The sequence below is a fragment of the Euleptes europaea genome, chromosome 11 (assembly GCF_029931775.1).
Source record: "Euleptes europaea isolate rEulEur1 chromosome 11, rEulEur1.hap1, whole genome shotgun sequence".
Classification (NCBI taxonomy): Eukaryota; Metazoa; Chordata; class Lepidosauria; order Squamata; family Sphaerodactylidae; genus Euleptes; species Euleptes europaea.
The window spans coordinates 57,749,185-57,775,832 of NC_079322.1; the positions used below are offsets into that span (position 1 = coordinate 57,749,185).

At 46.1% G+C, this 26,648-nt stretch overlaps 1 protein-coding gene across 2 annotated transcripts in view; it reads left to right on the forward strand.

Moving 5' to 3' along the window:
* SPAG6 (sperm associated antigen 6) overlaps nt 1–26,349 on the forward strand; it is a 52,439-nt gene extending 26,090 nt beyond the window's left edge. Inside the window, exons 5-11 of one of the 2 annotated variants that reach the window (XM_056857000.1) lie at nt 1,508–1,713; nt 2,888–3,061; nt 7,226–7,378; nt 12,188–12,379; nt 21,769–21,885; nt 22,517–22,662; nt 26,240–26,349. In XM_056857000.1, the coding sequence (XP_056712978.1) occupies nt 1,508–1,713; nt 2,888–3,061; nt 7,226–7,378; nt 12,188–12,379; nt 21,769–21,885; nt 22,517–22,662; nt 26,240–26,306 (1,055 nt within the window). In that variant the 3' untranslated portion in view covers nt 26,307–26,349. The remainder of the gene's footprint in view (nt 1–1,507; nt 1,714–2,887; nt 3,062–7,225; nt 7,379–12,187; nt 12,380–21,768; nt 21,886–22,516; nt 22,663–26,239) is intronic. The other variant, XM_056857001.1, reaches the window with a different exon arrangement.
* The last annotated feature ends 299 nt before the right edge of the window (nt 26,350–26,648 follow it).

The window sequence follows — 26,648 nt, forward strand, 5'->3', positions numbered from 1 at the left end:
GAGAGAAAGGCAGGGTATAAATGAAGTGAGGCAAATAAATAAATGTATCCATCTATTGTACTATCAGGCATATTTTGGAAATGGAAAAAAGTACTTTCCTGATACACATATTCAGTTTTACAAGAAATGCCTGGTTTTCACAGTACATACATTTGCTGTTATCATCACACTATTAGGAATAAAATGTAGGAACAGGGTGACATGGTAAAAAGCTGTGCATTCTAAGTACAGGAGGTAGATATTGGGAGATGTAGAGAGTGGAGTGTCATGCAAGGTGCACCGAAAGCAGATTTAGTTTAAACGGCTAGTTTGGCAACAGCGTGGGTACAAAACACTTAGTACGTTTTAGACTGTATAATCTATAATTGCTTCGTGAACACAGCTCATCAGCAGAGAAACTGTACAGAGTCGGTGGTTCTAACAACCTGATTAGGAAAGTTCTACTGCAGGCTTTGATTGATGGGCTGAAAATGCAAAATCAAAGTTGGGTCCTTGAATTACAACAGCCATTTGTTGCCATGGCAGTGCAGGGGCAGGTTAAATGTTAAAGATAAGAGGCTCCGTGCATAACAAGGAGACGTCGGAACAAAACCTTATTTAAGAACCTATAATGGCCTATTTGAAATTGATGGGGTTTGGGGTTCATTTTTCATCATCGCCCAAACAGCCCCTTGCCCGTAATCCTTTGCCTTTGCTATCCCATAATTTTCTACTTCACTACTGAAGCTAATGACAAAGATGCGGAGGGAGGGTAATGAATTTCCGCAATAACAGGGCACCGACTGTATCAGTTAATTGTGGGTTCTCAGGTTAAGATGCAAGCCATCGACTCCGGGGGGCTTTTAGTACAGCTGTCTGTGGCCCTGGTTTAGTGGAGGGGGAGAAGCCGAGGGGGGTGGCTTGGGCACTTTGAAAAAGGTGTTTTGATGGTCAAACAGGAGCATGTCCGGGGTTTGCACATGATATACCGGGTGTTGTGCAAAAGGGATGCCGAACTGTATTTTAGGCCTGCTCTTTTCTGCTTGTCATATAAAGTGCCATTGTGGAAGGTGGGGGGCCACATTTTAGCCTTTTGGCTTTTCTTTGTTAGCCATGCAACCCTTCCCCCCCCCCCAAAGAAAAACCTCTGCTTGCCTATTGATCACCGCACAACAGTCAGGCCTTAAGCAGCTGACATCTGCTTACTCTTTATAAACACACACTGGCTCGCACGCACACACAGGGTAACAAACCCTTTCAGCCTAATCTACCTCAAATGTGGACATGTAAATGGGGGTCCAGCTATTGACCTGTGTTCTTTTCAGCCGAGGATTGGTCCGCATTGGTGTGTTGTTGTTTTTTTTAAACCAGGAGAGCTGATTTGAAATGCAGATGTCCAGCCACTGAAGTCCACCCACATGCCCCCTCCCCTCTCCCCCCCTTCCCCTCTGGATCTGTCAGGGTGAAAAATGGCTCGCACCAGGGTCAGTCACCCATAGTCGCTTAATTACTTTCCTCCGACCCACAGAACTGTCACAGGCGGTGGTGGATGCGGGAGCCATCCCTCTTTTAGTGCTCTGTATCCAGGAGCCCGAGATCGCCCTGAGGAGGATTGCTGCTTCAGCGCTCAGTGATATTTCAAAGCATTCTCCGGAGCTGGCGCAGACGGTGGTGGACGTGGGGGCTATTGCTCACTTGGCTCAGATGATCCTCAACCCCGACGCCAAACTGAAGGTACTTTTCGAAACTCTTCCCCCCCCCCTCCAAGAAATGGGACTGGGCTTCGATTTGTGACTGGATATCAAAATGCCTCCCTGTCAGAGGAGTCTTCCCTGCCCCAAAGTACAAATTGCTAACTGATCTCTGCAACAAAAGGGAGAAGTGGATATTTTGAGTGTGACTTTGTACACCAGGCAAGAAAGGAAGGAGGGAAACAAAATCTGGGAAGTGTTGAGATTCTTTGGCTCCCAGACCAACGTTGCATGGGCAGGTTTCTGTAGCTGGGAGCAAGTCTGAGGTATAGTAGTCTTATTTTTGAATGCTACCTAAAATTGTTTTTGTACATTCAGTGTGCATCATCTAGGCACTGCTGAAAAATAGTAACAACGTTGTTTGGTATTCTGTAAGTGGCTACACTGCATTCCTAAAAGCATTTATTTGGAAGTTGGTCTGTTGATTTCAGTGGAAAGCACCATTTAGAAAGTCAGCTTTGGGTCTGGCTGCAAGTTTCTAAAATGTGCATGATATCTTTTCTTCTTTCATCGACTTTTCCCTACAGAAGGTCATAGTACAAGAAACAGGAGTATCTACAGTAGTCAACCCTTCTTTTCAATTGTGTGGCACTCTGTAAAATGATCAAAAATACTGTGCTCCGTGTACTATAGTTTTTACCATTTAATTAAAATAGCAGTGTGTTAAGATATATTTTCCAAATATTAAAATTGTAATGACAGCCACTGATCTGTGGGCTTTGTGCAAAGAGAAATAAACAATTGTTTCATAGCTAGCGATTTCTAAAAGGCAGCAGTACCTTCAGCTTTGGATTACAATTGCATATTTTTCTGCTTTTATTCAAAATTACATTTACTCAGAAGTAGTTCTAATTAATCTAATGATACTTCCTTCTACGTAAATGTATTTTCCTTTTTAACTGGGTTCCTGAGGCAAAACGAATATTGTTGATCAATAAAAAGGAGGGTTTTTGGGGGGTGCTTTGCTGTTAAATTTGAATGTGGCTAGACTCTGAATTTTGTAACCATTCTGGGTGGTTTGGGACCTTTCCAGTCAGAAGCAAAGTTTTTCATCTTGTCTTGATTGCTCTGAATGTGCTCGTGTGTGGGTGCATGTGCGTGTTAAGTGTTTTACCCAATAAGCCATTTATTAAACAATCGGTTCCTATGTACCACAGCGTCAGGTGCTTTCAGCTCTCAGCCAGATAGCGAAGCATTCTGTGGATTTGGCAGAAATGGTGGTGGAAGCAGAAATTTTCCCTGTTGTACTCACGTGCCTGAAGGATTCTGATGAATACGTCAAGAAAAACGCAGCCACTCTCATTAGAGAGATAGCGAGGCATACGCCTGAGGTAAAACCTTCAGAATGCAAATACAAGGTCTCGTTATTAGTGTTTATACTTTAAATATATGTATATATTTTAAATCCCCAGCATTATTTTTTCATTAAGCAAGGCAAAAACCTCTGTGGGATTTCCACTGGTGTGAAGGGGGGGGGGATGTTTGCTGCTGTTATTGGATGTGCTTGGAATACAAATAGGAAAGAAAGAAATGGGCGAAATCCACTTTTCCTGTTAGGGGGTGTCCATGCAGAGATTGCTCTTGATAGTTAGGAAGTAGAGGCTAGTGTCTGGAAAGCAGTTATGAAGTGCCAAAAATTTAAAGCTTCCATCAAATAACACATTTACGTACAATTAAGCCCAATGAAGTCAGAGTGCTTATTTGTGTTTAACAGTTTGCTGGATTGTGGCCTCATGGACTCCCCAGAATGTTAAATCAGCATGAAAGCCTTATTTGAACACGTTCCCCTTAGTAAGAGGGTGATAACAGTCTCTTTTTGAATGCTTAGTCTTGGTTCCATTGGGAACCGCTGGGAAGATCTCTCCAAACCCCATGGTACGAGTGATGCGCAGTACATGCAACATGGAGGCTGGGGTAGAACAAACAGAAACAAATACGTGATTGCACCCCTTTCCCTGAACGAACGAAAGTGTTAACCCACCTTTTTTTTTTTTTACATGCATGCACACCTCCGTGTGTCAAAGCTCGGGAGGTTTTGCCCACTGGTTCTTCCTCTTCTTTGGCAGATTTTGTGGGACCTCCCTTCCCTACAGCATCGCCTCCAAAATTTGACATAACCATTAGGGCTTTCAAAAAGTAGCCCAAAGAAAGCCAGAGATGTCACGATGTGTTAAAAGAAGTGGAGGGAAGCTTCTTTTCTCTTGAGGCTTGAACACCCTTAAGTGCACACAGGGGTCTCCTTACTGAGAGCGTTTATCAATTTAAGCCGCTGAACCCCACACTGAAATCTAACATTCTAGTTATTTCAGGTGCTCTTGGGTGTTTGGGAATCTCCCCCCTCCCCGTCATGAGGGGGATCTGAGGGGTGCCGTTTTGGGAGCTCCGATGCTGCTAGGCATGGGGGGAGGAAGAAGGATTTGGGGAATCCTTAACCATCGTCAACACTTCCTTTGTGCCGCTGGGCCTGGCCTCCACAGGGAGTCCTCGCTCTGTGTCTAAAAGCACCCGCATTTGAAGGAGAGGGGGGAGGGGAGGGTTGAATTGCAGGCTGCACCGTGGTGTGCGTAGAGGGGATCTGCTCTTGTGCTTCAGTCGAGGATTTCTTTCTTCCGGCGTAGGATTTGACCGTGAGGCGAATCCTGTCACTGCTCCCCTTTCCAACGGCAGATTCAATGCTGTGCCGAATGTCTGCTACTGGGGCTTCTGCTCCTTCCTGAGGCGTAGCTGGTCTACTCAAAAATGAAATTGGTCTACAGAATGTGGGACCCCAAATTGGTGCCGGAGGTGGAGCGATTTCAGTCAGAGTTAACGCTGCTAAATAGGCTGAGCCAGATCTGTCATTTATGGCAATTTACTTGAATGAACAGAAGTCCTCAGAACAAGAGGGGATGAGCGTCATGCCTGTCCAAGGCTCTTTCACAGTGACAGAGCAGAGGAGCGCTAGTGTAAACTGAGTCTTGGATCGGGAATATTTGCCAAATATATTATGAATGTGGTCCTGTGCACCATATCGTTTTAGCTCATCCCATGGGTTTCAAAGGATTTCGGCTTCTGAGTGAATATGTGCAGGTCCACAGAAACTCAGCTTTCATCTGGTTGGTGAACCATGATCACCAACCCAGAAACAACTGAAGTGTGCTGCTTTGGTAGACTCTGGGTGCAGATCTCCCTTGCCCACACCCACTAGAGATATAGATTGCTAGGTACACGTAATACCAGTGACCCAAATTCATCTGGTTTCCAGTTACTTTCCAAACATAATTCCAAGCACTGGTTTTGATGCGTAAACATTTGTAGGCATCTATGACCCTGGATGGCCCAGGCTAGCCCAATATTGGATGTGAGACCACCAAGGAAGTCCAGAGTCCCTACTCAGAGGCAGGCAATGGCAAACCACCTCTGAACGTCCCTTTCCTTGAAAACCCTACAGAGCCACCATAAGTCAGCTGTGTCTTGATGGTACTTTCCACCACATAAGATTATTCCTTGGATTCTAACCTCCATTTCTGTTTGTGGAAGGCATTTCCACTTGCAGGAAAGGGGGGGTGGAGATTTGCACCAGTTCTTGCTTCTCACTGCAGCTGTTCTCATCTTGGCTCCTGTGGTGTTTCTAGGGGGTCCTCTGACCCACGGGAGCACGATTTTAAAGAGTTGGAAGGAAGAGGAGGAAAATGTACAATATTTATAGCTCAGCTTTGCCTGTGGTACATAAAATCCAAACCTATTTTTCTTAGCCTTGTTGCAATATTTAAGTGAACTCATGGCCATGGATAGGATCTTGAACGCAGAAAAGCTAGGCTCAGGCCCAAAGTTAGCCATGAAGGTGACTTTCAGAGTGATGGAGCCTCGGCCTAATCTACTTCGCAAGGTTTATTTATTTTACAAAATTTATACTCTGCCTTTCTGGCTTCCTAAGGGGCCATCAAGGCAGCTGATGTTGAAAATTAATACTAATTAAACAAAACGCGGGATAAGTCCCAGCATGCCACATTGCACTCCTTGGAGGAAGAATAGGGTGTAAAGTGACAAATAAAAATTGGGTATTCTACTTGTGACGATGCTGTATTCTTCACAACTTTGCCACATCAAACGTTATTTTTGCGAAGCCCAACTTTGAATCCCTTTGATAAATTTACTCCTCCCCCTTTGATATTAGTACTTGGGTAGGGTTTTGGGGGGGGATTTGTATAAATATAGAGGAATTTATAGTTTGGCAGGAAGTTCAGAGTACCGTAGTTTAGAAAAAAACTTGTGGCAGTAAAGAGGAGGAGGAGCAAAGACCAAGGCACTGGAGAAGAACCAACAGGATTCCTGGGTAGGCTTAGTAAACTCTCAGTTCCATCCTAAGCAGAGTTACACCCTTCTAAGTCCATTTTGTAATTTCAAGGAAGACTTGATCAATATAATTTCCAAGCTTTGCTCAATGAGAATGAGAAATTTGATATCAAAAACATGAAGTCTGAGGTCGTCCAGAAGGCCAGTTCTTCTGCAGAGGCTGCAGCCGGCACTTCTCAGTGTGTCTATGGCCGCTCATTGCATGAACGGGCATATTCTGTGTGGGCACAGTCCAGCAGGTGGTTAGGTGGGCTTAAGCGCAATGGTATCATCTTAAGCATGCCTAGCTCTGTATCGAGATGTGTCTTCTGTGTTTAATATGGATGGCTGTGTGTCTTGCATGGAAGATGTTTTGATCCTGCTGATGGATTGTTCTGATTGATTTTATGCATTTGCATAACTGCTTGTTGCTTTTTTAAACACCTTGATCCCAAGGAGGTAAGGCGATATATATATATATTTTAAATAAACAGCGGTGCCTTACACCCCACTTCACAGCCTATGTATGTTCTGTATTTGTTGGCTTGCCCATTCCCTTCTGTAGAGAGGATGGATCAACACATGCCTCTGTGTGTGTATATATGTGTACACACAAGGTGTTGTTTGTGCATAGACCTTAATTCCCATTGCTTAGCAACCGTGGCTTTCAGATCAGCATGCAAAAGAGCACTCTGAGGTGTCCATGGGGCAAAATGAGTTCACACCAGCGCGTCCAGTAGAAGACATTGGGGTGGATCCATCCTTCCTCCAAGTAGCCTTCTTCCAAGTTAAGTGGCTTTTCCTCCAAGAGAAGAGCCACTTAATTCGGAGGAACGCTCTTCAGACTGGAGGAAGCCTTCAAACTTGAGCCAAATGGAAAGATGGGATATAAACACATAAACAAATACATGAATGAACTTTGCTCAGCGGAGGGGTAGGACAGAGGAAGCATCCAGCCTGATAGCACTGTATTTATGCTTTGCTAACTTGTGTGCCTCTGTAAGCATGAAATGGGGTGATGGACTGACCATTAGAGGCTTTGATCGTCTCTATATCAACAGATTGACTGTGCAGCCCTGTAGGCCTAAAGGCATCTGGTAAAAAAGTGACTTGACCATACAGTCTTGGACAGGTGCTCAAAATGGTGGCATCTCTAACCTCTCTGCTTTACCTGCTTTCAGCTTTCTCAACTGATAGTGAATGCAGGGGGAGTCGCTGCTGTGATTGATTGTATCGGCAGCTGCAGAGGGAACGTCCGGCTCCCTGGGATCATGATGCTGGGCTACGTGGCAGCCCATTCCGAGAACCTGGCCATGGCGGTGATCATCTCCAAGGTTAGTGCTCGGTTCGCTGTTCCAAGGGCAGTTTGGAGGATGGTGTCAGTGTGTGGGATTGTGTGAGCCAGAGACACTGGGACGATGTGTTCACTTGGCCAATGAGGCACACCAAAGACCAAGAAGGCCAGGTTGTTTTTTTTAAAAAAATGAGTATACAACAGATTCCCTCTGGTGTAGTGGTTAAGAGTGGTATAGCGGTGCGGCGTGATGTAGTGGTTAAGAACGGTTGATTAGCGGTGGTTCAGTGTGGTGTAGTGGTTTATTTATTATTTCCATTTGTTACCCCGCTCTTCCTGGCCAAAGCCAGGCTCAGAGCGGCTAAGAATGGTTGTTTGGAGTGGTGGACTCTAGTCTGGAGGACCGAGTTTGATTCCCCACTCCTCTGCATGAGTGGCAGAGGCTAATCTGGTGAAATGGATTTACTTCCCCACTCCTACACATGAAGCCAGCTGGGTGACCTTGGGCTAGTCACAGCTCTTAGAGCACTCTCAGCTCCACCTACCTCACAGGGTGTCTGTTGTGGGGAAGGTGATTGTAAGCCGGTTTGATTCTTCCTTAAATGGTAAGAGAAAATTGGCATATAAAAACCAACTCTCCTCCTCCTTCTTCTCCTTCTCCTATTGTTTAAATTCTCCATAACCACTTCGTGCACCCTCTTGTTACTGGAACCCCAGAGGGGAAAGCACCGGAGGTCATTTACTTGTCCAAACATTTTGGATGACCCATTCATTGAGATTAGCAGGAAAGCATTGCAGATATCTGCTTAAATATATATAATTCCTGCTGGCAGCAGAATTCTGCTGTTATTGTGACACCTAAACGTGTTTGCTTAGGTATCAGCCTTGTTTGTTTTAGTGGGTCTGACTTCCGAAGAAGTGAATTTGGAATCACAAACAAGCTGTGGGCAAGATGTTTGTTCTAGTGTGAATTTTGCTCATTAGTACTTTGTTGTCTTCGCTGCTGTTGGGAATCTTAATTCTTTCCAATTGGTTTCATTGGGAAATGCATTTCCATGTGCACCTGTTCCTGTTTCCCACCAAAGTGAGATAAAGTTTTGGGTATTGTTCTCTCCCTTATGGGACGGGATCCTTCATATCAAATTTCAGACAGATAAAACATCCCCATTTTGGAGGTGGATAAAGGCACTACAAACACATATCAGCTCTAATATTTTTCTTTCAACTAATTGGGATGAAAAAGTCTCATGATGGCAGCCCTCACCCCAAGGAATATCTCTGATGTGTTTCAGGCTGTTAGGTGAAAGCTCAAATGCAATGAAAATTATTATTTGCAGAGTGGGCACAGGGAGGCATTCGGCAACCTCCGAAATAAAGTGGAAGGACAGGCTCTTTATTTTATTTGCTTCATTTATACCCTGCCTTTCTCCTCAAATGGGGACACAAAAGGGCTTTCAGACTTCTCTCCTTTATTTTATCTTCACAGCAACCCTGTGAGGTAGGTTAGGCTAAGTGTGTGTGACTGGCCCAAGGTCACCCAGCTAACATCTGTGGTGGAGGGGGAATTTGAACCTGGTTCTCCCAGTCCCAGCACTCCAACCACACTGGCTAACAAAAGAAAGCAGGAACCCCCGAGTCTCAGAACAGGCAAATTTACATTGCAATCCTGAGCAGAACTACACTCATCTAAGTCAACTGAAGCCAGCTGACTAGGGTGTAAGTTTTCTTACAACTGTGCTGTAATTCTCTCTCTTATGCACACTATAGAAAATTAAGCTGGGCTTCCCTGAGTTTAGCAACTGAAGTGCAATAGCATGCAATAAATCAACAGAAAATTCATTAATGCACACTCTCTTGGGGAGAAAGGTACTCAGCGTAGGTGGGGGTTTGCCATGCTTCAGGGTTATATCAACTTCAGAAAGCACTCCCCAACAAAGCAATGATTGGTGGAAACACAGAAAGGAAATCTGTTAGTGCAAAGGTAAATGCTGGTTGGTCAATGTGCCTGTCTATCTCTTGTATTTTCTGCTGACTCTGGGCCTAACGACAGGTTTTTCTTGGGTGTGTCCCCGGGTTGGGTCACCAAAGTGTCCTGGGAGTTCTGTGCTTCTCAGGCATGTGGGGAATGATGGAAATGGGGCCTGTGCCAAGCAGGGACCAAGGACGTAGACCTTCCCTTTGCACCATTTTCCTGGCCTGAAGTGGTCCTGGAAGCCACTGTTTTCCCTGTCGGGGAAAATGATGGGGTGGATCCAACCATCTTCTTAGTAGCCTTCCTGCAACTTCAGTGGCTCTTCCGCCAGTGGAAGAGCCACCACTTACTAAAGTTGGAGGAAGGCTGTTTAGACTGGAGAAAGGTTTCAAACTTTAGCCAGATGGAAAGGTGGGATATAAATATTTTACTAAATGAATGAATAAACTTTGCTCAGTGGAGTGGCAGGACGGGATAGGATGCACTGATATCAGTACTCATCCAGCTCCTAACAGGGCACATAACAGTCCCTCCCCGGGGCTGTTTCAGGTCAAGGAAGTGGTGCAGAGGGGAAGGTCTCAGCCTCTTCTCCCCACACACCATGTCCCCAATCCAAATTGGTCCCCATGATCTCAGGAAGGCCGGAGCTCCCAGAACACATTGGTGATCCCTCCCAGGGGAAATGTAAGGTGCGGTTAGGCCCTCAGCTCTTCTTCCCTTCCTGATGCTTCTTACCTCGTGGAATAGATATCATGATGATAAATGGGATTAACAACCTCTCATGGTTATTACAGAATGTAGTTAAGTCTCATGTTCAGTTATCTAAATTTACTTTAATGATTCTGCTCGATTCTGCTCGAATGACCAATAGGTCTTAAGCAGGACCACACTAAAGCACAATGGCTTTATAATAACTATATTAATAATAACAATATTAACAAACAGGGTCTGTTCAGGTTGGATTTTACTTCGTTATTATTTGAATGTACACTCCTAATAAACTTCACATAATGCTCCTCTAAAAAAAATTCTCTCTGGATAAAAATGTATCTTGTTGAAGAAAATGGTTATTCCAATAATTTCTGTATTCTGCACCACAGGAAGGCTGTTTTAGGTGCAATCCAACCAAGGACAAGTGTTTCTCATCCCCCCTGATTTTCAAAGGCATAGCGAAACACACGTTCAAGTCTCTCCCATGGAAATCATGGCTGGATTGTACGATTTGTTTATTAAGTCACCACCCTTATTTCTGTCCTTTAAAATACCATGGAAATAATAGTGATCGGCTGCCCAGGATTGTTTAGAGACAAATGGAGATTCTGAAGGAAATTGTGCGTTGAAAATGTTTCTTTCCATGAACAACTCCCCCCCTCCCCAAATGATTATATTAAATTGCACTCTGCAACCTGAGTTATGCGCCTGTTCATTGTGTCTGGAGTGCAATGCGTAGTCTCGGAATTGTGTTGTTTTTTTTAAAGGTTATGGATTAGTTTGCTAGCACAGTTTTGCATTTTCATGAGATGCTAATTGAGTTGCCTTTTTACAAATAGCAGAAAGGAAACTGGCAAATGGCTTCTTAGAATAAATATTTGATGTCTAGCTTTAATTGTCTTTAAAACGAGAACTTATAAAATAGGCCATCTTTTGTTACGTCAGCATGGCTGTTTTTCTCCCGCTGTGCTACATTTTAAGGCAAAAAAGGATTATATATTTTTTTTAAAAAAGCACAGTGACAACAAAGAAAACCTTAACATTTATGTTGCAGTTAGTTTTCAAAAGCCTTGCCGTTATGGAGCCCTGTGAAATATGCTAGTACCCTAGGAACTGAACAATCTTTTCCTGAAAGACAAAACGTATTTTGGTTTTCCTACAATCAAAATGGGCAGACTGCTAAGCAAGCTTTTGTGTCTGAGGTTTTCAGCATGAAATGGGTTCAGCAAGATAGCCTGACGCTGCAGAGAGAAATCTAATATTTCAGTGCCACGTGTGTGAAATATACGTATTGATGGCATTCTCTTTCTCGCCTCCCCCTCTCTCTCCCTTTTTGAAAAAAAATGTATGAAATGGGTCCTGGGGAATACTAGAATGTATTGATCTCTCTCTCTCTCTCTCTCTCTCTCTCTCTCTCTCTCTCTCTCTCTCTCTCTCTCTCTCTCTCTCTCTCTCTCTCTCTCTCTTTGGCAAAGTATCCTAATTATAAAATTGTCAGGACTAAAAGCCAGTCTAACCGATGAAAGTTCCAATAAGCATCCGTTAGGGTCAGCGCCTGCATGAATAAATAACTTGTTAAGTCCTGTTTAAATTTATTGTGTGCAGTGAACGAGAGAGGGGGGAAAGACTAAATCTATAAAAGATGCCTGCTGGGAAAGAAACGAGAAAGGGGTAGTGGCGGTGGGAGACGAAGCCCTCCCCTGCCCCTAAGCCTCAAGGCTGCACCCAATCCATTCATTTTCAGTAGGGCGGGCTTGCATGGAAACCCTCCACAGCTCTGATAGAAATGTAGGGACAGAATACAGAGGCAGTGTTTGGTTGCTTTCCAAGAAACCCGGGAGAGAAACCTGAAACCTTGGCATTCCTGATAAAACTGCCAGCTTCATTTTCTTTTGTGGCCCAAGTTGTGGCACTTGCTCCCTGAATCTTTTGAAGCAGTCACTGTGCCGGCTCTGACTTCAGAGAAAGTCCTAGGTTTGATATTCTTCCTAGTCTTGAATTCACTGCATTCAGGAATAATCCTCGTTCTAGCAAGAGCCACCCCGGGCACTTTAAATCAAGAGAGAAGCTTTTAATTTGTCTCCTCCTTTTTGCCAACTCTCCCAAGTTTCTACAGCCCCCGATCTAGATTCCTCTTGCTTGACGTTTTTTTGATGGCTCCCGCAGGGGGTGCCGCAACTGGCCGTGTGCTTGTTGGAAGAACCAGAAGATCATATTAAGGCGGCGGCTGCTTGGTCCTTGGGACAGATCGGGAGACATACGCCGGAACATGCCCGGGCAGTGGCAGTAGCCAACGTCTTACCCGTCTTGCTGTCCCTGTATATGGCAAGTCAAAGTTCAGAAGATCTTCAAGTCAAGGTAAGCATATTTATTAGGTGTCCTTTCCTCTCCCTTTTTGTAGCAGCCTCTTGATTCAACCGTACGCGTGGGCAGAAACCAAGGCTGTCTGAGCATTGCCCTAATTAGAATTTTTTAATTGCACCCATTAGCTGTTCAGTAGGAGAGGGGAGCAGGGCACTGAGTAATCACCCCACTCAGCCTGCCCCAAACAGCCATCCAGTGGCATTCAAAATATGTAACCCATGAAGGCCTTGCTAGGGTTGCCCGCTGATGGGCCATTCCTGGAGACTCCTCCTGGGATGGAGATGCCTGGGGAGAGCAAACTTTGGGGAGGGGAGGGAGCTCAGTAGGTACATGATATCATAGAGTCCACCCTTAGAAGCCGCATTTTCTTTGTGGGAACTGGTCCCTGTAGTCTGAAGATCACTTGTAATCCTGGGAGAACTCTGGGAGTTATAATTCTAGGAGGTGTAACTCTGGGAGGACTCCAGGGCTCCAACTGGGGGTTGCCACCGTTAGCCCTGGCCCGTGCATTGGGCCGCATGGACTCGTGCGCAGCACCTGTTGGTTTGTATAATGTCTCCCTCCAAGTAGGCACAGGGGCCTGCCTGCATATGGCTGGATGGAGGAAGCAGTGGCCAGATCCACTAGCAGTGGTAAATTTTAAACAGAGTGCAGATATGAATTTTTCCTACACTAGCATAGTACCTGGACATGGCGGGATCCCTGTAGGTCTGTCTTGAGCTCTGTTTCTTCCCAGCCCCCCTTCTGTGCAGGTGGCACAGTGGGCTGTCGTGGCAAACTTCTCCATTTCTCCTGTATCCCTCTCAGCCTTCCTCTCTATCCTTCTTTCAATTTATGCATACCACGGAGAGGAAGGGCAGAGAAGACAGGGCTTTGTTTAAACTGATGGTGATCCTTCAGCACAAGCATTGGGGCTGCCATTATGGTGGGAGGCCTCCCACCAGAACCCTTAATTATATATGTACATGTGCTGTGTGTACCACAATATCATTTGGGAGGGGTGGGCATGAAAGTAATGTAGTGGTAGCTCTAGAATAGCTGAAAACTCCATGCTAAAACTCTTTGGTTTTTCACAGAAGTGACATCGCAATGCATACGATGCCATGCCCGCCATGTCCCCGCCCCAAAAGCTACTGCTGGCGCATGGCCTGGTAACCCAAACACACTCACTGAGTTTGCACGGAGAAAGAAGAAGAGTTGTTTTTTTTATGTGCCGACTTTCTCTACCACTTAAGGGAGAATCAAACAGGCTTACAATCACCTTCCCTTCCCCTCCCCACAACAGACACTCTGTGAGGTAGGTGGGGCTGAGAGAGCTGCTACTAGCCCAAGGTCACCCAGCTGGCCTTATGTGTAGGAGTGGGGAAACCAACCCTGTTCACCAGATTGGCGTCCGCTGCTCTTGTGGAGGAGTGGAGAATCTGAGCCCTCAGGCAGCGGGGATCAGAAGACGGGTTACATGCTCCATCCCAGCATGTAGATCGCCCTTCCCCACCGCCCCCGAAGCTGGGGGCTGCTGGGGAGTGCAATGTATGCGCTGGGCTCCAGCCAGCTCTTGGATTGCGCTTCCCCACCGCCCAGAAGTCAGGAGCTACTGGGGAGGGCGATGTATGTGCTGGGCTTGCTAGCCAAGGCTGGCACCCCCTCTCCTGATCTGGGCTGGTGAGCCCGTTGGTACACATGGCCGATCTGGGCTGGTACACATGGCCCAGCCTGACCAAATGACATTTATGTCATATCCGGCCCTTGTAACAAATGAGTTTGACACCCCTGAGCTGCATGTTTAATACTGACATTAGGGTTCTTCACTGTAGAGAGTGGAGGAAGGATAAGCAGCTTGTTCCGCTGCTTTGGAAACACAGAGTCAGTCGGGGGAGAGGGTTAGCTGAATGTAGTTAATACGATCCGTGTAACAGTTTTACAAAGCTGACAAATCCGCAAACCGCCTTTGCTCGAGGTGCTGCACTCATCAGTTCAGCAGTCCTCTCATTCAAAGCTCTTGTGGCCCCGCAGGCTGCGTTTCGACCAACTTGTGTGGAAGCTGTTCCCACCGAAACCTTTCAGAACGGCGGGCTGAGTGGCACGTTACTGAACAATCTTTTCCTGAAAATCAAAACATATTTTGGTTTTCCTACAATCAAAATGGGCAGACTGCTAAGCAAGCTTTTGTGTCGGGGTTTTCCAGCATGAAATGGGTCCAGCGTGATAGCCTGACGCTGCAGAGAGAAATCTAATATTTCAATGCCATGTGTGTGAAATATATGTATTGATGGCATTCTCTTTCTCGCCTCCCCCCTTTCTCCCTTTTTGAAAAACAAAAGTATGAAATGGGTCCTGTCGGCAAAGTATCCTAATTATAAAATTGTCAGGACTAAAAGCTAGTTACTGCAACCATGTGCACACAAAACACTTTAGCAGCTGCCCCCCTGTGGCTTCTTCCCATGGCACCCTGGTGTGGTGTAGCTGGAAGAGCAACGACCGACCGACCGCGGGCCTCTTCCCCCTGTGAACATTGCTCAGCCTGCAAGGAAGGCGATATTAACGCAGGGAGGAGCATGTTCTGCGGCTCACCCAATGTAATTCCTTCATCAGTTGCCTGGTGCAACTGATCAGGAGGTTGAGTCCTTAGATGGCGGAGTGGCCTGTGCCACTTCAGACTGCAGGCACAGCAGAACATTTTTTTAATGCTCCCCTGTATTTAAACAAATCCCTGCAAGAAGAAAACTGGTGTAGCAGGGGGAAAGATTTGGCTTGCCCCCTGCTGTGCTGATTGCCTACTCGCATGGGAGCGTTCAAGTATATCATCTCCCTGGGATCTGAAACAGCATAAGCCCTCCTACTGTATCATACTTCTACAGCCTCCTCCTGTTGCAAGTGTAGAGCAGGACGTTCAAAGAGGGGCATGGAAGAAGTCCTGTGGAAATTGCTCCCCCCGGTGGGTGTTGCAGTAAGTGCTGCTTGAGCCACACTTGACAAGGAAATGTAGTCAAGAGCAGGGTGTTTTGTATTTATGTACTTTTTAACTTTTTAAAATTTAGCATGTTTATTCCCCACTTTTCTCCCCAAAGGGACCCCAAGCAACTTATAATAGTACAGTAAAAAAAAGAAAAAAGAAAAACACACTACAAAAATACAGTAGAAAAAAAGTACAACTTTTAAAGAAACGAAACAATCATAGGGTAGTTCTGGGTCCAGGAGATCAGCTTGTCCAAGGCCACTACTCTTGGGGAGGCAAGAAAACCAAAGAAAAGTGCAGCTTCAGATGTCCCAGCTACCTGGAGCCATGTTTCCCCTGTCTGCCCTCCTTGCTCCTAGCTGTTACGATTTCTGCAGCATAAGATAACATAGCATCATCCGCAATGGCAAGTTTGCGGGGCAGGGCTCTCTGGAGTTTGCTTCCTTGTGAGGATAGTGTTTGGGGCAAGGAAGTGTAAATCAGCTTACTGAGAAAAGTACAGACTGGGGGAGCAGCACATGGAAAGTATCCAAGAGTGCGTTGCTTTTCCCATGAGAAACACATGAAGTCATACAAACACCAACTCCACAAATCTATTCTCTCTCCCCTCCCCCATCATACATCTCTTCCATTCCCTTTGCTTCTGTAGGATTGGGTGCACACATCTTTCCATATGGTTTGTCCATCCAAGAGGCCCCAGTTTATGCCTCTCCGCAACCAAGAGTCATACTTCAAGCCAAGCATAAGAGAACCACATGGGGAAAATCTCATTTTACAACCGGGGGCAGCCTGCAGGGCCGCTGACAGGATTCTCTGGGCCTGTTGCATAGCTGGGGCAAGCCCAGCATGTCCCAGGCAATGGCTGTGCAAAGAGGCAATTTTCTGGTCGCACTGGTCGCGCTTCCGAATTGGACACCTGTCCTTGGTGGCAACTGAGCGCTGCAGCCAGGGCTGCACCCAGAGCAGTAGCAGACCATGGGACCTCGATTCATGGTTGAGAGCGTGGCAACGTCATCAGGCCATGCAGAGTTTGGCGTAGGGGAGGAGCTGTGGCTTGCATGCAGAAGGTCTCAGGGTCAATCCCTGGCACCTCCAGTTTTAAAAGGATCAGGTAGTACGTGATGTGAAAGACCTCTACCCAAGACCCTGGAGAGCTACTGTCAGAGCAGACCATACCAACCTTGATAGATCAATTCTCTGACTCTGTATAAGACAGCTTCATGTGTTCATGCTTCTTCAATGCACAGGTCAGGGCCTTTTACTTTTCTGGAAATCCCTGGGGTGGGGGGGTGACTGAGAGCCTAACTAAACAGTCAGTTGTCTCCTGGCTTCTCTGCTAATCCACCTGCACTTGTCAGCTCCTTGCTGGGAATTTCCAGCAAGTTTCCCAGTGCCCTTGGACACTGCAGTGTGGAAGAGCGAAGGGCCCTTCAGCTTGTTACTGCACCATCTTCCCAACCTCAAATAGCTCTTGGGGGTGCTGTTCACCTTTTTGGGTTGCCACAGGTACTGATGGGGTGCACAAAGATTGCCCCAGTGGGACAAGGAGCACTCCACTGGGGCTGATTCGGGTCTGGGAAACTGTGTGGATGGGCACCCTCTCCCTGCATGCCACAATCCTGATCCGAAACAGATTCAGGAGACTGAGGACTGAGTTGCCAGCGGGGAACTTGCATGCACCCGTCTGATAGGCAGACCTCATGGAAGACCCACGGCCCTGAGCATCCCAGCATCTACCACAACACAGTAGGGATAACTAGACAACGCCAAGCTGCTTATGGATGCTTGGGAATTTAGTTTTTTGACCAGGAATCCAGGCTGAATTAAAATTTGTCACCCTAGTCCATAACCTAGTGCCGCTGGAGAATTTTGATTGAAGCAGATTTGCAGCCTGATCCTTGAGGGCCGTGTAGTGAAGCATCCAAGATGTGATGCTCATTTGTTGATACATGGCAAACCATGTTCCCCTGGCAGCACTGGAAACCGAGCCTTTTTACCTGACTGCTCTCAGCCATTGGCCCTCTTGTATTAGTCCCAGGGAAAACATTTATGTTACAAAAGAATGCACGCTGGTGGGGAAGAGATGGAAAGGGTGAGCCCATCCAGCCCGCGTTGGTGCCAGTTTGCACTGGCTAGTTAGGGTAGCAAGGCTGAAGGAACGGTGGAGGGTTTGTTAAAAGGCAAGTTCTTTACGTTGTGCTGCTTTAGGAGTTGTGGCACAGGCAATCTTGCAGCAAAACATATGTGAACACAGGAAGCTGCCTTGTGTGGAGTCAGACGGTTGACCCGTCTAGCGTAGTCTTGTTCATTCTGATCGGCAGAACTTCTCCAGGATGTCACGGGTCTCTTCCAGCCCTGTTTCCCGAGACCCTTTTTGCTGGGGTCCTTCAGCTTATAAAGTATAGGCTGCACCGCTGTGGTATAGTCCGTTTCCAAGCAGGTAAAGCCAGGGGTAGGATCGGCTGCTTTCAGCGGTTTTATAAAATGTAACTCTGCTCAGGACGCCACTGTTAGCCCATGTACAGTATTTTAGTTTAATTGAGTGATAAGTATTAGTTAACGGCACGAAGGACAAACTCCCTGCTGTGGCTGAACTCAGTGTCATCTGCCCCTTAAATTTCTTGAAAGGGAACCTGGATGCAAGCTGTTAGTCTCTGCTGCATTTTAATCCACTCACAATGTAAGTACAGAGGGATAGAATATCATGTCATTACCTAATTGAAGTCGGTAGAGGGACAGGTATCCCTACAGGATATAGAAGCCCCACTTGAGACTAATGAAATGCTTTGCAGAAACCCGTCTGCATATTTTCAGAATGCTTTGCAACCATGAGGACTAGAAACCTGGGGAGGAGGGGAGAAATGTTTGGAATATTTAAAAATAGACATGCAGTGCAACATACTAGAGTCCGACATAGCATACTGCCTGAAAATGGGCAAAAACGCCTGGTCGCTTTAGCCTCCTTTCATCCCTGTTTCAGCCAGGATTGAACGCACATTTGGCGAAACACATGTGTTCGATCCTGGCTGAATCCTGGCTGAAACAGGGATTAAAGGAGGAAACAAGCAGTATCTTTCAGGTCATATCTACACCGGCTGATGTTCACAATATTGGCATCCGCAAAAATGTTGGGTAGGTTGAGAAGTCTCTCCTAGTCCCACATCCTATCCTTATTAGTGTTCCATTCCCAGATGTTACTAGTGGTAAACATTGTATTGCATACCAGCTCTAATTTTATTGCAGTTTCTTTTATGTAATGACCGATCATCTGAACAAGCCCCATTTCGACTGCTGTCTGGCCTGCTTCCTCCATTTTCACTGGGCTTTTAAAACTTAAAAGCCACAGTTCAGCACAGAGCGATGCACGTTTCAATCCCAATGATTTTGATGGGGCATAATTGCATATTATCGTATACTGCGTCGAGACGAAATTTGTCTTAGACTGCTTGTGCGCACATCCACATACTCACAATTTTACGGCCTTCCATCATAAAACTTAATGGATATACATTTTGCTGCAAGGTTTTGTTGTTGTTGTTAGTGTTTTGTACAGGCTACAGAAAACATATCCTATCAGTTTAAGAAGAATAACATTGGCCAACAGTTTGTATCTAGGGACAATTCCAAGTGCTGGTTCTTACTGTTCAAGCACTAAACGGCCTACAGCCTGGGTATTTGAAGGACTGACTGGTGGTGGAAAGAGCCTTCAAGTTGCAGCCAACTTATGCCAACCCTCTAGGGTTTGCAAGACAAGAGATGTTCAGAGGTGGTTTGCCATTGCCTGCTCCTGCATAGTGACCCTGGACTTCCTTGGTGGCCTCCCATCCAAACACTACCAGGGCCAACCCTGCTTAGCTTCCAAGGACTGACTGCTCCCATATAAATCTGCCCCTCAGTTAAGATATTCTGTAAAAGCTGTTCTCTGTGCATCTTCTACCCCTGGCCAGTGAGGTGGGTGGCAACCAGAGATGAGGTCTTTTTTTTCCATGGTGCCCCTCAACTCTCCCATTGCTTCTCCTCAGCTGGTTGCTGAGCCATCAAGCTGACTACAGTTTAGGTGAGCCCCTAGGGGTGTGAAGCAAAAACAAAACAAAACCAGGTATTTTTTGGATCTGGATATATTGGAGCCAAAAAATATTGATATTCTTAGTTTCCTGGGTTCAAATACTGGTATGATATTTGGATCTGGATTTGGGGGGGGGCGTTCCTGATATTTTTTGGCTCCATTATTCCTTGAATATCCTTCTCAAGCTTTGCAATATCCTTTTTTAAGGTGTGGTGACCAGAACTGTTCACAGTATTCTAAGTGTGGTTTCACCATAGATTTGTATAAGGGCAGTATGATAGCAGCAGTTTCATTCTCTATTCCGTGTCTAATTATGGCCAGCACGGAATTTGCCTTTTTCATGGAATTTGCCGAGGAGGTGGCTTCTTTAACCTTCCCGGCCTGTGGATTTGTGCCCTGCCTCACCCTCCTCTGTCCGCCCCAAAGTGCAGCTAAGCACTGCTTTTAAGGCCTGCCCTAACATGAGGACATGCCCTTGTGCTTCCACCCCCAAGAGGAGCTCTCCAGGTTCCCCACAACCCAATGGTCTGCTCTCCTCCCCAATATAGGCAGCCGCCACCAACCAGCCTCACGCCTCACCCCACGTTATGGGTGTCTGGCCACACCCACCACACCCATGGATTTGCTGTGAAACCTTCCTTTGCCCGGTCCTTCAGCCACTGTCCTCAGCTGGCCACAGTATCTGAGTGGGGACTTGCCCCAAGGGGACATAAAAATCTGCTGCCGCTTAACCTTTTTATTCTGCTTTTTTATTTGCTTTACTGACGCATGGTTTTAGTGATTACAAGTGGGGGCCGCCGAAACTCCCAGGGGGGGAAATCCCATCTCTCCCCCCACATTGTGGCTCAAGGCCTTCTCCTCCTCCCCCAGCCCCACTTTCTTGCCAGCTTGCCCGGTGCAGCACAGGGCGAACGCAGCACAGCTAGGCCTCCTCCTCCCGTTTCAGCTCTGCTTTCTTGCAGGCTGGGCCTCCTATTCCTCCTGCCCCAGTCCTGCTTTCTTGCCAGCTCGCCTGGTGCGGTATGGCCAGGCCCCCTCCCCCCTACGCATGCGCAGATAGACTCTTTATTTTTATTTATTTTTTTACAAATTAAAGGGATTTAACCTCCCTTTTTTATTTAAGTAACTGCAGGAGCCCCGTGGCACAGAGTGTTAAGCTGCAGTATTGCAGTCAAAAGCTCTGCTCATGACCTGAGTTTGATCCCAACGGAAGTTAGTTTCAGGTAGCCGGCTCAAGGCTGACTCAGCCTTCCATCCTTCCAAGGTCGGTGAAATGAGTACCCAGCTTGCTGGGGGTAAAGGGAAGATGACTGGGGAAGGCAACGGCAAACCACCCCGCAAACAAAGTCTGCCTTGGAAACGTCGGGATGTGACGTCACCCCATGGGTCAGGAATGACCCGGTGCTTGCACAGGGGACCTTTACCTTTTGCCTTTTTATCTGCAGGCATGGGACACATGTGAGAATTAGATATTTAGATGTTGTGAGCCTCCTCCACCAACAAAGAGGATAGATTGCTTTTCAAATAAGTGTAAGCATCAAAGATCTTCGTTAAAGTATTCCAAAAATACCTGCAAGTTGTTGAAATAACTTAGGCCTGGTTCTTGTAGGTTATCCGGGCTGTGTGACCATGGTCTTGGTATTTTCTTTCCTGACGTTTCGCCAGCAGCTGTGGCAGGGATCTTCAGAGGAGTAACATTGAAGAGACACTCAAAAAGGGCCAGAGTCCAGTAGCACCTTAAAGCCTAACAAAAATATTTTCTGGTAGGGTATGAGCTTTCGTGAGCCACAGCTCACTTCTTCAGATACAGCTAGAATTCTAGCTGTATCTGAAGAAGTGAGCTGTGGCTCACGAAAGCTCACACCCTACCAGAAAATATTTTTGTTAGTCTTTAAGGTGCTACTGGACTCTTGCCCTTTTTGACTACTGCAAACAGACTAACACGGCTACCCACTGTGAAGAGACACTGTCCTTCAGTGTTACTCCTCTGAAGATGCCTGCCACAGCTGCTGGCGAAACGTCAGGAAAGAAAATAACAAGACCACGGTCACACAGCCCATATAACCTACAAGAACCAATGAACTCTGACCGTGAAAGCCTTCGACAATATTTTGAACTTAGGCCTGGCTTTTGCAAGTGGACTAGATGAATGCATGATGATGATTTTCAGCTGTCCTTCCTTCCTTCCTTCCTTCCTTCCTTCCTTCCTTCCTTCCTTCCTTCCTTCCTTCCTTCCTTCCTTCCTTCCTTCCTTCCTTCTCTTTCTCTCTTTCTCTCTTTCTCTCTTTCTCTCTTTCTCTCTTTCTCTCTCTCTCTCTCTCTCTCTCTCCCTCCCTCCCTCCCTCCTCTTTTTTTGTGCAGACTAAGAAAGCCTTAAAGAATATCCTCCAGAAGTGCACTTACCTGCCGGCGCTGGAGCCCCTTCTCCACGAGGCTCCTCCCAACATTCTGAAGCACATAGTTGGGCAGTTCAGTAAGGTAAATGGGTCTTTGTCCACCCCTCCTTCAGGGCTCCATGCTTGGATCCAGTCTCCTGGGTAGGTTTCCCAGCATCAGTATCAGGGCTGCCTTACCATGGGTTCTCCATCTCTGGGTCTCTGATATCAGTTGCTGTGAATCTAAGAAGACAGCAGGTTCTGTTTTCTGAATGGGGCAAGGATAGCCAGCCATGATTTTCAGTCCCTGCCCCCCCCCCCATACGGACCTGGCCAATCCAGAGCCACAGCCTCTCCCCTCTGTATTTGCCTAACAAACCCATTTAAGCAAAAAGAATAGTTTCCTGGGAGTAAGCCCCATTGAATAGACTGGGTATAATTCTGAGAAGGCTTGCTGAGGGTTTCTCTGTTAAGCCTGACACATGGAAAGGCCCTGAAGGATAGCCGTAATTTTTCTTTATCCTCCTTCTCTAGGCGTAGTCCCCTGGGAACTTGTCCTGCCCAAGCCCTATTGAAGTTGTGCCCCAATTTCATTTTGGCAAGGCTTGCAGAGGAGAACTTCTCACAGGGTGGCGCCTTCTGCGTGGTCCCTGTTTTGATTTCTTATTAACATGGGGGCAGAAAAGGGATTTTTGGTGCAGATAGACTGAACTTTGTTATTTTAACTTTTATAGGTTCTGCCGCACGATTCCAAAGCCCGGCGCCTTTTCGTAACAAGCGGCGGCCTTAAAAAGGTCCAGGAGATAAAAGCGGAGGCCGGCTCGCTTCTTCAAGAGTACATCCACACTATTAACAATTGTTATCCCGAGGAGATAGTCAGGTGAGGCCCGGAAAGAACCGCTGGAGTCCAGATTTGTGCTCTCTTCAAAGCCGTGCTCAAATGTGGGAGATTTATAGTATAATTTAAGTTCCTTGAGTGCTTTTCTTTTCAGTTTGACAACAATAGCATCTGGTTGGGAGTGCAAAACAGTAGGTGGACTGCTATTGTTTCACAAGAATTCTGCCGCTTTGTGTGTGTTTTATTTGTATCCAGTTATTTCTATGGGTTTATTTACTTTAAAAAAAGAAAGATCTGCCAAGATCCTCATGTTAAAAAGCGTAAGTAGCTCCAGGCAGAGCGTTAGGCTTGGGTTTCTTAAAGAGCGTTTCTCCTCACCTCAGTTTCAAATATACTCTGTGATAAGGGAGGGGGGGCATAGGGAATTTGTTCAAATGCGGGAAGAAGTAAAGAAATCCCCCTGGATGTACACAAGCACTTGAGTGTACCTCGAAAGCTTTTTAGACCTGGCCTTCATTTCCAAGGCAGAAGGGAGTGTGGAAGCCTTGTGATAAAGGCTGAATCTATACCTAGAATAGAATGAGGTGGTAGAACGGTGGAGTGGTAGCATGTGCTGTACCACTCTAGACAAAGCTTGGGAGATGCCACTTTGGAATGCTCCCCCAATAAGAAAACCCCCTGCAAACAGAAAGCTGTCACCACAAACAAATGGAAAAGCAGTAATCTTGCTCCCTGATAACGCTGAATTCCTATCTGAAGGATTAAAAAAACAAAAACAAAACAATAATACGGGGGCATTCCAAAATGGTATCTCACCCACAGTCTGAATGGTGCAGTCCATTCTTGGTGCAGTCCATTCTTGGTTGTGTAGACCAGGCCCAACTGCCAAAGGGGATGGAGGGCGCGGCCTGACCCTAAGCATTGACTTATTCTCTGAATCCTACAGTGCTCTCCTAAGCAGAGGGATATCCTTCAAAATCCATTGAAGTCAAGGTGTAACTCTGTTTAGGATTGCACTGCTTCTCTCCTAAACAGGAACAATCCCCAGCCTTCTTACTGCTTCCTCGCTTTTCCTTTCTGGTCCATAAAGATGAGTCGGCTCCCATGTAACTATACGCCAGTGGCAGCCTCCTCCCCCACTCATCAGAAGTTGGTCAGCATTCACCGTGTCCAGATCACAAAGATGTAATGCGATTGCGCTCCCTCTGCTGGCCACTGGTCTTCCCCTTTGAAGTCAGTGCGTATTTCACTCCAGCAAGAATAGAAAGAATTTGTTAAAGTGGTTTGGGTTTCTTCCGAGAGGAACCTGGCCAATATATAAAATAAGATGAGCTTAAACTTTTTCTGCTATCGGTGACAGACATACTGTTGGGCTGATGTCAGAGAGACTTTGGGCGAAAGCACATGGTCACTTTATCCTCCTTTTATTCCCTGTTTCAGCCAGCATCAAACGTATGTGTTTGACCGGACGTGCATTCGACCCTGGCTGAATCCTGGCTGAAGCAGGGAATAAAGGAGGCTAAAGCGACCATGCATTTTCGCCCTTTATTATACCAGCTTGGTAGGAAGATAGCCAGTGACCTTACTTAGGTCCAAGTTGCCAGTCCATCTTGTCTGGTGGAATTCTCGCTGCTTCAGCTACAAGCTGTTAGCTTATCCCATGTTTACTTTGAAATAAGCCCTAATGTTTGTAGTCATAGTGAGAATTCTCAGGTGGTAAAACTGCTAGCAGAGCAGGTAAACCCAGCAAGCTTTTTATCCGCCTGGCCCTCAAACAATGTTAGTGAAGTAGCATTCTGTTACTCAGGCATTTACATGTTGTCACATCAACAGAAGTTGGTTTGATGACAGAATACCTTGTTAGTTTTGTATTTCTAACTGCTTACAGTTTCCCTGGGAAGATAAAACAGTCTGTTGTTCACCTTTGCAGCCACAAACACTTTTATGTTTGCCTAGGAAAACAAAGAGGGTTCAGTGGTTAAGGTGTCGGAGTAGGACCTGGCAAACCCAGGTTCCGATCCCCGCTCGTGCTGTGGAAACTTGCAGGCTGACCTTGGGCACACACTCTCAGCCGTGATTCTGGCTAGTATTTGGATAGGAGACCTCCAAGGAATACCGGAGTTGTGACGTGGAGGCAGGCAATTGCAAACCACCTCTGAATGTCTCTTCCCTTGAAAGCCCCACCAGGGGTCGCCGTAAGTCAGCGGTGACTTAAAGGCACCAAGAAAAAAAGAAAAGGAAAACAAATGTCAGTGTGTGTGTATATCATAAGCAGGTCAACATAATAAATAAGTGATAGAAACCAAAGGCTGGCCACTGTGATAAAAGATGCTGGACTAGATAGACCACTGCCCTCATCCAGCAGGGCACCTCTTAAGAGCCAGCTAGGTGTAGTGGTTAAGAGCAGCAGACTTTAATCTGGAGAACCGGGTTCGATTCCCCACTCCTCCTGCTGGGTGACCTTGTGCCAGTCACAGTTCTCTCAGGACTCTCACAGGCCACGCAGAGGCAGGCGATGGCAAACCACCTCAGAACGTCTCTTGCCTTGAAAAGCCCACAGGGTCACCAAAAGTCTGCTGTGACTTGACGGCATTTTCCACCACCACCACAGTGACCAGGGCTGGAAAACAATGTAAAATCATGATACCCATGTAAATTGTTTTTAGGGGCCAAATTTGCTCTGTCCTGAGTCTATGGCACTAACACAGAGTTGCAACCAGTGGGAGGACTGTATCACACAGCAGGAAAGAAAATGCAGGAAGTAGGGGGAAACTAATATTTGACCAATATCTAATGCAATCCAATCCCCAAAGTTTTTCCTCCAGAGATATTAACAGCATGAAAACCACTTTCTGGATTGATTCTGTTCTCCTCCAAGTCAAGCATGATGATGGCGACTTCTTTATGAACATCAAACCTGATCAGGACACAGTTTTCATACCTATAAGTATTGGATTGAGAAACCAGGAAGAGAACAAATCATTCTAAGTTCTGTAATTGCTGAAGGAGGATCAAAATGCACCAAATACTAGCTTGGCATTATTTTTTCAACCAGACAAAAATTGAGGAGTGTCATATTTCTCCTGGTTTTCTTAAATGTACTGTGAAAGACTCCGGGAGAACATTAAAAAAAATCTGGGTAGGGAACTGCTGCAATTGCTGTGGTATTCTCAGTCGATGTTGTACTGCCCCGTATTGACTGTTAGGGGGTTGGTGAAGCTGCCTTGAGTTGGGAAGATGTAGGCCTTCAATAAATACTAGTGTACATAAAACCTGAACCCAAAAGGCTCCTTGTCATGTCCCACCTGCCACTTCAAGAACCCTGGTCCTGAATTCTTACTTTGTTCCAGTCTAAGGATACCAGTACAGAGGCATCTCAGGCACCTGGAAATCATGACATCAAGGATCAATCGGCGGATAATTACATCATTACTTCAGACAGTCTCTGAGCCTCTTTAATTTATTCCCCATAAATATGTCAGTACGTACTGCATGCAGTCGCTGGCCGCAATCCAGCAGCGCAGAGCTTAAGTGAACCTTGTTTTCTGCTAGATTGCAGCTTTGGTATTTTGCATGATGAGTTTTGTTTTTAATCAAGGCATGCTTGTTTCTCTTCCAGGTACTATTCCCCTGGATATTCTGAAGCACTTCTGGAAAGGATAGAAAATTACCAGCCTGTTCTATAAACCCTTCAGCTTTTGTGATAACAATATTTTTCACCCTATTTCCTATCTGTGTTTTTGAGTGGTAGGCTTATATAGTTTGGGAAACTCTTAACTCTACAGGATAGTTAGCCTTCTGTCCTGTTACCAATCAGTTATGATATCAGGCACACCCTTTGCTCCTGCAATCCACAGTTGGTTTTTCTGAAATCAAAGGTTGTCATGTTCAGAGTCCACATTTCTCAGAACTCCTTCAGACTGTAGGGTCCAAGATCTTTCCTGAATATGCTAGTGCTGCAGTCTTCAGAGAAGTTGTCAGATCCGATGCTTGAGATGAAAGAGATGTTCCAGCAGATAAGAATGTTA